At 52.3% G+C, this 14,156-nt stretch overlaps 1 protein-coding gene across 5 annotated transcripts in view; it reads right to left on the minus strand.

Annotated features, from left to right (window-relative positions):
• Positions 1-791: 791 nt before the first annotated feature.
• The window catches only part of GRIK5 (glutamate ionotropic receptor kainate type subunit 5), a 51,439-nt gene continuing 38,074 nt past the window's right edge, over positions 792-14,156 (minus strand). For 4 of the 5 annotated variants that reach the window (XM_032485919.1, XM_032485921.1, XM_032485922.1 and 1 more), the window contains 5 exons: positions 7,706-7,871; positions 6,964-7,189; positions 5,655-5,783; positions 5,440-5,561; positions 792-1,783 (listed from right to left, as the gene is read on the minus strand). In XM_032485919.1, the coding sequence (XP_032341810.1) occupies positions 1,355-1,783; positions 5,440-5,561; positions 5,655-5,783; positions 6,964-7,189; positions 7,706-7,871 (1,072 nt within the window). In that variant the 3' untranslated portion in view covers positions 792-1,354. Of the gene's footprint in view, positions 1,784-1,824; positions 3,431-5,439; positions 5,562-5,654; positions 5,784-6,963; positions 7,190-7,705; positions 7,872-14,156 lie in introns of those variants that run through there. The other variant, XM_032485920.1, reaches the window with a different exon arrangement.

Genomic DNA, 14,156 nt, shown 5'->3' on the forward strand with positions numbered 1-14,156 from the left:
CCCCCTCTTTGCCCTCTCTTTTCCCATCCCTCTCTGCCTCCCATTGTCTCTCCTCATCTCTGTCTCTTCCCTATGCCTGCCCCATCTCTCTCTCCCCACCTCTCCATCTCTCCCCCTTCTACTCGGCCTCGTTTTGGCTCTCGCTGTGTGACCTTCACTCGTCCTTTCTCAGCTGCAGTTTCCACAGAAACCTCCAGCGGGGCGGGGGAGGGCGGGGACAGAAAGCAGACCCACCCGTTCTCCCAGCTCAACTAGCCCTTCAGCCTCCCTTGCGTTCCCCCCACCTCCCCCGCAACTGGGATTTCTCATTTCCTCTCTTGGGGGCTGGGGAGGTACGTTTTCCGCAGAAACAGGATCACAGTCACAGACAGCTGAAGATGGTCTCACGGACGTATACACATACACACGACTGTAAAGTCGCCAAATTACCCTAGCCCAGATACACATACAGGCCACCCCAGGCACCACCACACTGAACAGTTTACTCGCCCTCCCCTCCCCCAGCCCCATCTGGTTTCTGTCTTTGTGTCTCCTTTTCCTGGTGTCTCCGCCTCTCCAGATCCCTGCATCTCTCTCCATCTGTCTCAGGGTCTCTGTCGCAGCCTCCTTCTGTCCTGGGAGAAGGTCAGTGGTGAAGGGCCAGCTAACTGGATCTGGACTGACCTGCTGTCTGTGGGCAGGGCGGAGAATCAAAGAGAATGTCGGAGTGACCATCCAGTTTGTGGTTCTCAGCAGATTCCCGGGGCCCCAAGCTTTCCATGTCCTCACACCCCCAGGAAACAAGACCCGGGTATCCCCAGTTTTGGGGTTTTGTACTTTTTTTTATTCCAACAGGGACTGGAGTGTGGCAGGGGGAGGGATGGGGGCCCAACTGACCCCCTCCCTGTGGGGGGGTCTCATAGAAATTCCGAGGTTTCTCCCCAAAAAAAAGAGAGAAAGAGAAGAGTCGAGGGGGCACCAGGGGACACCCATTTGCCCAGAAGCCCTCCACTCCTCCAGAAGTGGGGAGGGCTGCATCAAGTCTTGGGGAGCCTGAGCAGTCCCAGAATGAGGTTCTCCCCACGGACTGCTTCCCGCTTCCGGGAACAGCCCCTGCAGTCCCCAGCCCCTGGAGTCCTGGGTTCCTGCGCTCCCCTTGTCTGCAGTGGGGGACGGAGTGCGGGCGTCCGCGGCACTCTCTGGCGAGTCCACTAGGGGGCGCAGGCAGGCTCCGGAGCCGGGCCTCGGACTTCACCGGGAACCGAAGGCAAAATCGCGGCGTCCGGCGCGCGGGAGCACATGTCCCGTCTCTCGCCCACTGGGGAAGCGAGGGCGGCGGGGGTCAGTCCAGGCGCCCGCCCGGCCCTGCCCATGGTCACTCGTGTTCGGCCAGCTCGCGGGAACCGGCGGGGCCAGGTCGTGGCCGGGGCGGGCTGGTGGCTTCGGCAGGGGCGCCCAGGCCACGCGTGGGCGCGCCGGCCCCTGAGGCCCGCAGGGCCTGGATGCGCCGGCACTCCTGGCAGACGCGCACGTGGGTGCAGGGGGTGGGGGCGGGGGGCCGGGCCCCGCCGGGCGGCCCCGGATCGTCCAGGAGGCGCTGGGGGCCCCCGTGCGCGCTGCCCGCGTCCCCGCCCGCGCCGGCCGAATAGAGCTTGCCGTTGCTAAGGCGCATCTCACGGACGGCGCGCAGCGACAGCAGGGCCCGGCTCGGGCCGCCCGGGCGCCGGCGCCGGCGGGAACGCGATGTCTTGCGGCAGGACACAGCGTGCCGCAGCTCCTGCAGCATCTCCTGGCACACGGACACCTGGGGGCGGCGCGGGCGGGGCGGGCGCGGAGGTCACCCTCCTGCACGCTCCTCGCCGCCTCCCCTGCCTCCTCCCTTTCCTTCTCGTCCTCTCCGTTCTTCCAGGCCCTCTCCACACCTCCCTGCTCTACCTGCCTCACCTCTTTCTTCACCTCTTCCTCTTTCCCCGAAAGCCCTTTCACCTCCTGTCTTCCTTCTACCCTCTCCTCACTTCCCATTCTCTTTCCTCACAGTTCCCTTATTTCCCCGTGCCCTTCCGCTCTCACCTCTCCAACTATCAACTCCATTCTCTCCTCCACTGCTCTCTCCTGTCTCCCTTTCTTTGAACTTGTTCTTAAACCTGCCTTTCACCTCCTACCTACGCTCCTCTCTTCCTGCTCTTTCCTCGTGTCTTATCACGGAAAGTTCCTAATTGCCTCGTCTTTCCCTCCTGCTTGTTTTCTATCCTCTGCCACTGATTCATGCACTCAGTATTGCCAGACATATTTGTTGACCACCTGCTGTTTCCCAGGTACTGTTCTGGGCATTGAGGATACAGCAGAGAACAGAACGGATAACAAACAGTCTGCTCTCGTGGAGATTATATTCCAGTGTGCAGAGACAAAAAAAATAAATCTGTAACCATAAGTAGTATGTTAGATGGTGGTAAGTGCTTTGGAGAGAAATAAAATTGAGAAAAGAGGTGGGCGCATAGGTGGGGAGTGATGTTCAATTTTGAGATGGGGCGTTAGGAAATACTCATTGAGAAGAGGACCTGCAAGTAGACAAAAGCAGTGAGGGATGAGCTGCATGGGGCCTGGGAGGAGGGCAGGCAGACAACTCAGTAGGACACAGGGGCACTGAGGCAGGAGCAGCATGAGGTGCTGGAGGAGCCTGCAGCAGGTGGGGGCCAGGGTGGGGTGTGCAGGGGGAGAGGAGATGAGGTCGGGGAGCAATGGGGGCCAGCTGTATGAGGCCCAAAGGACTCTATAAGGGTTTGGCTTTCACTCTGAGTCACATGGGAGCCGCTGGAGAGTTTTAAGCATAGGACTGCTGTGCTTTGACAGGATCACTCTGGAGCTGTGTTGAGAACAGACTGTAGGGAGGCCAAGGGCAAGAGCAGGGAGCCCACTAGGAAGCTGCTACTGTCACCAGGCAGGAGACAGTGGTGGCTGGACCAGGGTAGCGGGGGCCAAGGAGGTGAGAAGGGGTTGAATTCTGGGTATGTTTTGAAGGTGGAGCCAAAGAGATCTATGCTAAGAGACTAGATAGAAGGTATGAGAGAGGAGGAATGAAGGGTGACTCCACATATTTTGTCATGAGCAACTGGAATTGCCTGGTGGTGAGCAGGCAGGAGCTCTGCTTTGGACACATGACATCAAGCACTACCTGTTGGACATTCATGTGGGACGTTGAGTATAGAACTGAATTTACAAACCACAGGTTCAGGGAGAAGCCTCTGTAAGGGATACACATTTGGGGGATATGGTAGGCAGCCTCCAAGATCCTGCCCCCTTGTGTAATTCCCTTTGCCTTTATATGAGGGTTGCTGTGCGACCAAGAGAATACAGCTAGGTCAGCTGACATTTTGGCTTCTGCTTGGCTCTCTCTTAGATCACTCGCTCCAGGGGGAGTCAGCTTCCATGGCGTGAAGACACTCAAGCCGCCCTACGGAAAGGTCTCTATGTGAGGAACTGAGGCCTCCTGCCAACTACCATGTGATGAGTTTTTATTCTATCTTAGGATGTTTTGACATCTTGGCATCCAGGGAGAGACTGCTCTCCCAGAGCTAGCCAATTCTTAGGGACAGCAAAGGGCTGGGAGCCCACCTTTCATATCTGACTTCCACACACCAGCTAGTATTTTCCCTGCCCTAAATCAACCCAGGACGAGAGCTGACCCAGACAACTAAAGACCACCACCCAGTAGCCCAGAGCCTGCTGACAGTATTTACACTGCCCGATCCTAAGCTGTTTTCCTACCAGCCTTGCCCTTCCCATGGAAAGCCCGAAAAAGGGCTTTGGCCTGGGTTTCCCTCTCCCTCCATCTGCCCCCTGACCAAATCTGGTGCTTCCCTTGTGGCCTAGATGGCATGGTGGACCCTCTCCTCTCAGGTAATGTGAGTAATACATTGTTTCAATGACATTGGCCCCTCCATGTCATCACTCAGTCACCTCCACAAATTAAAGCCCTACAGGTATATTCTGAGACAGTGAACCATCTTGGAAGTGGATCCTCCAGCCCCAGTCGAGCCTCCAGACCACAGCAGCCCCAGCCAACCTCATGACCATGACCTCACCAGAGACACTGGGCAGCCAGAACCACCCAGCTAAGCTGCTCCCAGATTCATGACCTACAGAAACTATGAACTGATATAAGCTGGCTGTTTTAAGTTGCTAACCTGAGGGATAATTTGTTACATGGCAAAAGATAACAATACAGGAGTCATCTGCATACAGATGGTCTTATGAATCATTTGGCTGGATGGGATAACCGAGGCAGTGGAGAAAGAGAAGAGAAGTGGTCTGAGGACTGAGCCCTAGAGCCCCCTGACAGAAGAGTGCTGGAGAGGTAGGAGGACAATGGGGCAGGAGCAGGGAAGAGGGGGCTGTGAGGAGAGAGTGATTGGCTGTGCTAAAGCCCATGGCTACCTTACCATGATGAGGTCAGAGACTGGGGCACTGGATTTCAGATGTGGAGGTCACTGGTGATGAGACTGGCTTCAGTAGAGAGGTGGGGACAGAAGCTAAATGGGAGTGTGCCCAAGAATGAATGGGAGGGCAGAAACTGGAAACAGCAGAGGGACACACTCTGACAAGGCTGCAGCAGAAGGGGAGAAATGCGGTGGTGGCTGGGAGGGGCAGTGGGGTCTAGAGAAGGTTTCTTGAAGATGGGAGAAATGACAGCACCTTTATATGCTGCCAGGCTTGATCCAGTAGAAAGGAAAACTGATGATGCAGGAGGGAAGGAGAAAACGGCTGAGGGATGTCCTTGGCAAGGTGAGAGAGGAGATGGGGCACAAGTGGAGGGTGCCTTAGCAAGGAGCATGGATATTCATTTAGAGTAACTAATGGGGCGAGTGGAGAAAGCAGGCAGGTGGCTAAATGTGGAGGTGGGTCTTGGTATGCACTTTGACTCCTGCTTTCCTCAGGCAGGAGTAGAAGCAAGGTCATAAGCTGAAAGCGAGGAAGGGGAGGAGGTGTTGGAGGCTGGCAGAGAGGGGGAAGTCACAATCCTGTAGGAGCGCAGAGGCATGACGGGCTGGACAGCACCACGCCTGAACAGAGCGTGAGACCAGCCAGCAAGTCTGTTTTCTTGCTGTCATGTTCAGCTGCATGATCCTCACCTGTCTCTCCTCCTATTTCTTCTTGCTTTACCACCTAGGCCTCTCCCTGAATCCTTCTCTCTGCCCCTCCTCACTCCCTCGCCTGCATCCTCATCTCTGCCTGCGCCCTCTTCCCCCTCTGCCCTCCCTCATGCCCGGGGACCCTGGCTCCCTCTGCTCTCACTTCTTCATGGATCTGCTCGACCCCTGGAGTCTCTTGGATCCTCTCTCACCTCCCTGGCTCCTCCCAGGCTCATCCCAGCCTCTCGCATTCCTCCCAATGCCTCAGTCTTCCTGCCCTCTGCCCCTGGGGTCCCACTTCCCCCCACACACCCTTCACCAGCCTCCTTACCTCTTCAGACTCTGCTGACCTCCGCGTGGACCATATGAACTCCATGACAGCCACAAAGACAGCAATGATGAGGCCACAGATGAGCACAACAAAAATGCCGCCAATGTTCTCCATGCCCAAACCTGGGGGCCGAGATGGGGAGCCAGGTGTGGGGCGTGTGGGCCAGGGGGCAGCAGGGGCCTTGGGGAAGGGCACGGCGTGCAGGGGTGGCTGACCTTTAGCTCGATGGTCCTCCTCCTTGGGGCATCGGCCCCCTTCCCACCACTTGCGCTTCAGGATCTCCAGCCGGTTGTTCTCCTGAAGCTGCAGGATGGCCAGTGTGATCTCATCCCGGAATGGGGAGCCTGGACCGGGCACACGATGGGGTGGACTGGCCATTGGGGCCCCGGAGCCCTGCCCACCCAAACTCCAAGTGTTCCCTCACCATGGCCTCTCCTCCTGGCTCGGCCGCATCCCCCATCTACCTTCGAGTCTGGCTGTTGCTTGCCACCTCCCCTGTGACCACCCTGGGCCAAGCCCCCAGATGTTACATCTGTCACCATCCCCTCCCTATGGCCTCCTCTCACCCCCTACCCAGGCTCTCCTCAGTACAGCAGCCAGAGTGACAATTTCAGAAACAAAAGCATAGATCATGCCTCTCTGGTGCTTAAAACTTTCCAATGGCTTCTGGTTGCAACTTGAAAAAAACGTTCTTTCCTCAGCCAACAGGATCCTGCTTTTACTGGTCCCGCCACCTGGGGCTCCCTTAGGACCTTTGCCTCCACCTGGAATGTTCCTTTCCTCACTTCACTCCAGGCTCTAAAGTCACATCAACCTGAATTCAGATCCCAGCTTCCTCCCTGACTCAACACATGACCAAAGCAGCAGTCTCCACTGCTTCCCTGGCACAGCACTGACCCTACCACAAAGCTACTAAGACCTGGAGTAACTGATTATGCAGTTAAAGGTAGGTAATGTAGCTGTCATCTGAATATAGATGGGTTTAGAAACCAAAATGCCAAAATTTGGTGACAAAATTGGTGGTGAGGTCCCAGCACCGAGCCGTGGAAAAGCATGTCCAAGTCTCCGTGGCAGAGCCATCCATCATTCCCCTCCCTCTATCCCTTCCATCCATCCAATGGCATCCATTATCCATTTCCTGAGCACCTGCTCTGCAAGCCAGGCTGTGGGTTTGGTGCAGAGAATATGAAGCAAATAAAATCAGGTCCTCAGTCTCAGGGGCCTGAGGGCCAAAGCGGGAAGGCGGCAAGCCTCACGGCCCACGTGCACTGACACACACCGAGTTGTGCGCAGTCTCACTGGGTTCTCCCAACAGCCCTGCGGGGCTGGAACTGACTGCTGCCAGGCCTGTTTCTGCAGGTTAGGTTGAGGAAGTCACTTGCCCAAGGCCATACACGCGGGAGGCCACACACAGCACACCCAGCCTGCCACTGGGAGGGCCTGGCCCACTCCCCAGCCTGTTCACAGGGCTTGGTTTCGGATGCCCAGGGCCCCCACACACCCCCAGCCCCGCTGCTGCCATACCCAGCGGCATGCCGATGCCGTAGCCCTTGGTGTCGAGGAGGCCCCCGATCTGGGTGAGGTTGCAGTTGAGGCGCCGGTGGTACTCGTTCATGGTGGACTCGAGCAGGAAGGCGTAGCGGGAGTTGAGGACGCGGGCAATGCCCTCCTCTGTGCTCTTGACAAATACGCTTGGCTGCTTTGACTGCATGTAGTTCCACATACGCTGATACGTCTGATACCGTGAATTCTGGGCAGCGGGGGCACAAGGGGAAGACAGGTGAGGGTCTTTCCACTTTCCTCTCTCCTGAGCCCTGTCCCCTGCCCTCCAGGAAGTCTCCCTCAACCCAAGAGAGTGAGGAGACCAGAGGAAGACAGGCAGACTGCTCAAGGCCAAGTCCAAGTTATCCCCACACCCACCAGCCAAGCAAGGACCCTGAGGACTGAAGGCTTGGGAAGAAGGGGCCACAGTCTATTTTTCAAGCCTTTTGTTCTCTTCCACCCCTGGGCCTCAGCTCAGCTTGACACCCAGCCCTGCCTTCCTGGTGTTCCCAGGCCTTCTTCACAGAAGCTGGGAGTAGACGCTCAACCCCCATTTCTCCCCAGGGCCCAGCCTAGTTCAGGAAGACCCCCATCCATGCCAAATAGGCCAGCTGACTTCCAGTAGGCCCTGCGGGAACCTTCTGAGGAATACCCTGCCCCATCCTGAGCTGCTGTGTATGGCGGGGTTCCCAATACCAAGCCTGGGTGGCTCTGGTGGCCCCACCTGAAAGAAGGTCATGGTGGAGCCAGCGTGGATGGTGCCATACTCAATGTTGGTCTGGTCTGCCAGGTCGTCAGCCGACTCCACGGGCACCTCCATGCGCTGCACGGTGAGGAAGGCGGCCAGGTTGGCCGTGTAGGAGGAGATGATGATCAAAGTGAAGGCCCACCTGAGGGGTGGGAGGGGTGAGCTACAGGCTGGAGCCATACCTACGACCTGGCCCCAGTGGTCACGTGCCCCATTGGTGGTGTCCCCCTTCAGTAACCCCAGCATCTAGAAGGCTCACTGACTGCTGACTAGGGGAGAGGCTGAGAGGATAGATTCTGGAGCCAGACTCCCTGGGTTTAAATATATTACTTCCAGAGATTTCTCTTCCCAGACACAAGAGAATAAGATGGTCTGGAAATATCCTCCCTCTGTGAACTAGAAAACTGAACAGAATATAGGAAATGACAAAGACAAAGGACAACAGGCGTCACAGGACAGCGATCCCTGAGAAAAGAGAAACAAATGAAGTGAGACTTGTCATTTCCCAGGCTGTCTGGTTGGATTTAATTTACAGACTGTAGTGCCAGGAAGGAAAACCTAAATAGTCTGGCAATGTCACTGAGTTGTGGAGATGGAGATCAGAGATCAAGAAGGCCAAGATTCCTGGAATTTGTGGGACACAATACCCAAGAGGGAGGAGTTGCACAGAGAGAGAGAGTTCTAGAAATCTGCATGGAGTCCTTTTGGCCAAATATCAATCTGTGCATGTATGGGGTAAAACGCCAAGGGGTTATGTAAGAACAGTTTGCAAAGAAAGAACAATTCCCAGGGCTCACACAGGGTTGGGACTCTTTTGAGCTCCCTCCAACCAGAGTAGAGAGACTTCACTGAATACCAAACCCATTCAGTAGAGACCCAAAAGGATAACACGTTAGAAATAGAGTTGTTAGCTGTAGAATAAAGGCCAGGCTAAACCTACCCAAAAGAGCTTAAAAACAGGCCTGGAAAGGATCAAAACAATTCAAAGTAACTAAACTGCCTTCTAGAAAGAGTCCAAGACTCTTTAAAGTAATACATTCAAAGGGGAGAGGGTATAGCTCCAGTGGCAGAGCACATACTTAGCATGCACAAGGTCCTGGGTTCAATCCCCAGTACCTCTTCTAAAACTACATTAAAAAACCTAATTACCTCCCACCCACCCACCCAAAAAAACCAAAAACAACAACAACAAAAAGCAGCTAGAAAAGGAGAAAACATATTACACACAGAGAATCAAAGTCTACTGCCAGTAGACAGAGTGACAGTAGACTTCCTGTCAGAAAGCATGCAAGCCAGAAGACAATGCAACAATGTGTGGAAAGAAGAATGAAACTGTCAACCTAGAATCCCCTGTCCAGCAAAAAGATGCTTCAAAGAAGAAAGCACACTAACAAATTATTCATACAAACAAAAGCTGGGAGAACTAATTGCCAGCAGACCTGCACTTCAAGAAATAGTAAAAGAAGTTCTTCAGGTAAAAGGAAAATACTAGATGGATAGATATGTGCACGTATATGAAGAAATGAAGAGCACCAGAAATGGTAGATGTGTGAGCAAATATAAAAGATACAGTCCTTATTTTACAGTTTCTTTAAAAGACACTGCTTAAGCAAACACACATATACACAAGCCTAATATACTGTGGGGTTCATAAGATATGCAGAAATAATATATCTGACAACAGCAGCCCAAAAGATGGCAGAGATGGAGGCATTCTATTATAAGTTCTTACATCTTATGTGAAGTGGTATAATATTACTTGAAAGCATTTTGCAGTAAGTTAAAAAATGCATATTGTAAACCCAGAGCAACTACTAAGAAAAATGTAAAAAAGAAGTATAGTTAATAAGTCAATAGTGGACATAAAACAGAACCCTAACAATCTCAATAAATCAGAAAGAAAGGAGGAAAAGAGGGAAAAAAAGAACAAAGAAGAGACAAATAAAAAACAAACAGCAAGTTGCCAGATTTAAACCCAACCATGTCAATAATTACATTATAGGTAAATGGTCTCAGCCAGGGGTAGGCAAACTATGGCGCACAGGCCAAATCTGACTTGCTGTCTTTTTGCACAGCCCACAAGCTAAGAATGATTTTCACATTTTTAAATGGCTAATGATGAAAGAAGAGTAATAGTTCATGACACATGACACATGACACATAAAATTTAAATTTCAGTGTCAGGGTCCATAAAGTTTTGTTGGAACACAGCCACACTCATTCAATCATGGCTGCTTTCGCACTACAGAGTTGAGTAGTTGCAACAGATACTGTATGTCCAGAAAAGCCTAAAAGATTTACTATTTGGCCCAATACTGAAAGTGTTTGCCAACCCTGGTCCAAGGCCTAAGTGTATGCTGCCTATAAGAAACCCAGTTTAAATGTAACAATACAGGTAGGCTGACAGTGAAAGGATGGGAAAAAGATAGACTATGCAAACACTAAGAATAAGAAAGCGAGTGCGGCTACAATGAATACCAAATAAAGGTAACCTCAGAACGAGGAATTTACCAGGAACAAAGAGGAATGTTATATAATAACAAAGGGGTCAGTTCAGCAAGAGGATGCAACAATCCTAAACATTTATGCACCTAATTACAGAGCTTCAAAAGTCATGAAGCACAAACTGATAGAACTGAAAAGAGAAATAGATACAATTTCTCCACAATTACAGGTAGAGATCTCAACACTCCTCTCTTAATAATTGATAGAACAAGTAGACAGAAAGTCAGAAAGCACACAGAAGACATGAATAACCCACTGGCCCTAATTGCCATTTATAGAACACTGCACCCACCAACAGCAGGATACACACTGTGCGAGTACATATAGCACATTTACCAGGACAGACCATATGCTGAGCCATAAAACAAGTCTCAGTAAATTGCAAAGGATTAAAATCCTACAGAGAATGTTCTCTGACCACAGTGGAGATAAAGTAGAAATCAATAACAGAAAGGTCTGTGGAAAATCCCCAAATCCTGCCTCCATCACTGGCTAGCTGTGAGACCTCGGATTCACCTGTGAGGTTAAGTATAATCGTAGGCCCCTCCTCACAGGGCTGTCGTAAGAGTGAGTTACATCTGGCACAGAGCAAGTGCCATGCACATGTGTGCTCTTGTCTTGGTGACTCAGGACTGACTTGGGAGAAGAGGCACCCACTGGCCTGGCTCAAAGACCCAAAGGCAGCTACTCTGGCCCTCTCTGTCCTCCCACCTGGTGAGGTGAGGTGAGAGTGGCCAGTCTCCTTGCAGATGTACACATTTGTGGGGCCTCAGGACAGGGGAGATGCTCAGTGGGCCTCCCAGACCACCTCCTCCTCCAGCAGATAATGAAGAAAACAGCCGCTGTCCTTTGCTGAGCACGTATGTACAGTGCTGTGCTAGGGACTGGGATGGGGGTGGAGTGGAAGATAAGGGGATGGATAACATGCCTTCTGCAAAAGAAAACCAAAACCTAACACACACAAAGACCCGGGGTCTGAAATAGTCTCTCTGGAAACCAAATTTCTCCAAACCCATCCAATAGGTCAATGCTGTCATTCACTCAAGACAAAATTATTCAGAGCCTGACACACACAAGGCACCTCCTAGATCCTGAAGACGCAGTGTGGCTGACTGGTGGTGGTGCTGGTGGGGGAGATGGGGCCACTCACAGAGCAGGGGAACACAGGTGGGGAGTCTGATTTGGGAGTAATGACGAGAGCTCGGAGAGGTATGGAGATGCAGACTTGGGAAGTGTCAGTTATGAAGAGCAAAGGAAGCCCAGGTGGACGAGATGGCTCTGGAGTGTACAGAGCGGTGGTCCCTGGGTGGATAGTGTCCCAGGGGTGGGGGGTGCTGGAGGAAGGTGCTTGGTTAGGTGTGGGGCACTCTGATGGCCAGAGTGATTGAGGTCACCTGGTGTCAGTGGGTGGGAGCAGGTATAGACCAATGCAACCCAGTCGGAACGCAGGGAAAATCTGGTATTTGATTACCTGAGTCTAACTCCTTGATACATAAAAACCAAAGTTTTGTTTGTTTGTTTGTTTAAATGGAGGTACCGGGGATTGAACCTAGGACCTCGTGCATGCTAAGCATGCGCTCCACCACTGAGCCATACCCTCCCCACCCCCAAAACCAAAGTATTTTTTGCATGGCTATAATAGAAACCAAAATCCCTAGAAATACACCTATTGTTTAGATTGAGGAACAACTGGATGTTGTTTTGTTTGAAACTTTGCCAAGAACCGTTCACCATTTTGGGAAATTGCGTCTCTGACAGCAACACTGCTTGTGGTATTTGAGTCACCAAGTGAAGACACTCAGACCAGCTGCACTGGGAAATTATCACCCTCGCGGTGATTTGTATTTGTACAAATACACTTATTTGCCAGCTATTTCAAAGTGTCAAGTCTCAGGTGTCGACATAATTCTACTAAATGGTCTTACTTCTTATAATTCCAATCGTATCCATCACCCGTAGGTGCAGCCACCTGACTGCTGCATTCGGTCTTCCAGCACAGTCCCGCCCACACGTTTACATGGTACTATCCTATTGTTTTATCATCAGTCTCTGCCCCCTTTCTCCTCTGTATTGCAATTAGAGCATTATATTGATTTTAATCAGTAGGTAGGTGTGCAGGTAGATACATTATCCTTGAGTTTCACTAGGGTGGAAAAGAGATGTTACAAAATATTTGTTATAAAAAGAGGGCACTGAGTCTGTGAGCACTGAAAAATCACTGGTGTGGAGTGAGGTGTTCCAGGTGAGAGAGAGCAAGGGCCAAAGGAACCCACAGTGAAATGAAACAGAGGATCGAAAGAGGTAGGAGGAAACCAGAAGCACACAGCAGCCTAAAAGCAAAGAGTTTCTAGAAGCAGGGTGGCTAACAGGGTATGTATTGGACACATCAATAAAGGGGGTCCACATGCCCTGGGGGAACGGAGGACGGGGGAGCCAAGCTGCCGGTCAGATGTGAGGTTTGGCAGCTTTCCTGCAGGAAGGCATGAGGAAAGGAGGAGTGGAAGGAGGAGTGGGAGAAGTTGAGGACAATGGCAAAGGAACGCCTGAAGAAATGGCCTAGGAGCCTACCTAGGTGGACAGAGATGAAAGCAGATGGGGCTCAGAGAACAGGAAAGGAGGTCAAAGGACACACCTCACAGCAGTGATTGAGGGAGAGCCCTGGAAGGACAGGGCCAGGGTCAGAACGTAAACTCAGAAACGCTGACTTTCAAGGCAGAGCTGCCCTGAACGACGCCGAGCCCTTGGGTGCAGTTTCCAGAGACAGGATCTGGCCGGGCTGCTGCTAATTCAGGTGGCAGCCAAGTCCCCAGGGTCCTGGCACCCACCCCCACTGCCCCACCACTGGCTGTGGCCTGCTCAATCACCGGGCTGAGGTCCCATTTGGAGATTAATAAACATCTATTGAAATATCTGTTGAATGAGCGAATGAGGACTCAGGGTGGAGGTAAGAGTGAGCCTGGGGTCAAAGGCCCCAGTGAAGGAGGGGGCGGGATGGGGGGCTTCCAGGTTGACAGCAAGAGAGGGGGCATAGAATGCCCAGATGGAGAAGGGGGTCCCTGGCAGAGGAGCAGAAAGGATGGCCTGTAGAGAGGCAGTCACTGGTCCCCCATCTGACTGGGGGACTCAGCCAGATTTGTCACGGCAGGTCTCCTCACGTCCTCTCAGCTACCTCCTCACACACGCAGCCCTCTCCTGTCTGGCTGGAGCGTGCCTCCCTCTCCTCGGCAGGCATGCCTCTGTTTTCACCTTCAGGACTCAGCCTAGATGTCACCTCCTCGGAGGGGCCTTCCCTGAGCACCTCCATTCTCTACTGTTCTCTCTCACTGCACCCTGTTTGGTTCTTCAAAAGCACAATTTACGCGCATCTGATACATCACTATATTGAAAACGTTAACAAAGTTCACTCGGGGTGCGAAGTAGGAGGCAGAAGAAAGCCCTGCTCCAAAGACGTCTACGTCCTAATCCCTGGAACTTGTGAGTTATGTCCCCTCACAGGGGAAAAGGGTCTTGGCAGACATGATTAAGTTAAGTATCTTGTGATGGGGAGAGTAGGCCGGATTATCCAGGGGGCCCCAGTGGAATCACAAGGGTCCTTATAAGTGGAACAAGGAGGTCAGAGTCAGAGAGAGAGATCTGAATATGCTACCCTGCTGGCTCTGAAGACGGAGGAAGGGGCCACAAGCCCAGGAACACAGGCAGCTTCTAAAAGCTGGAAAAGGCAAGGAAATGGATCCTCCCCTAGAGCCTGCAGAAGAACCGGCCCTGCCAACGCTTTGATTTTAGCACAGTGGCATCTATTTTGGACTTCTGATCTCCAGAACTGTAAGAGAATAAACTGTTGTTGTTTTTAAGCCACTGATTTTGTGGTGATTTACCGCAGCAGCCATAGGGAACGAATGCAGGGTATAACTCTCAAAATGAT

The sequence above is a fragment of the Camelus ferus genome, chromosome 9, assembly GCF_009834535.1.
Source record: "Camelus ferus isolate YT-003-E chromosome 9, BCGSAC_Cfer_1.0, whole genome shotgun sequence".
Lineage (NCBI taxonomy): Eukaryota > Metazoa > Chordata > Mammalia > Artiodactyla > Camelidae > Camelus > Camelus ferus.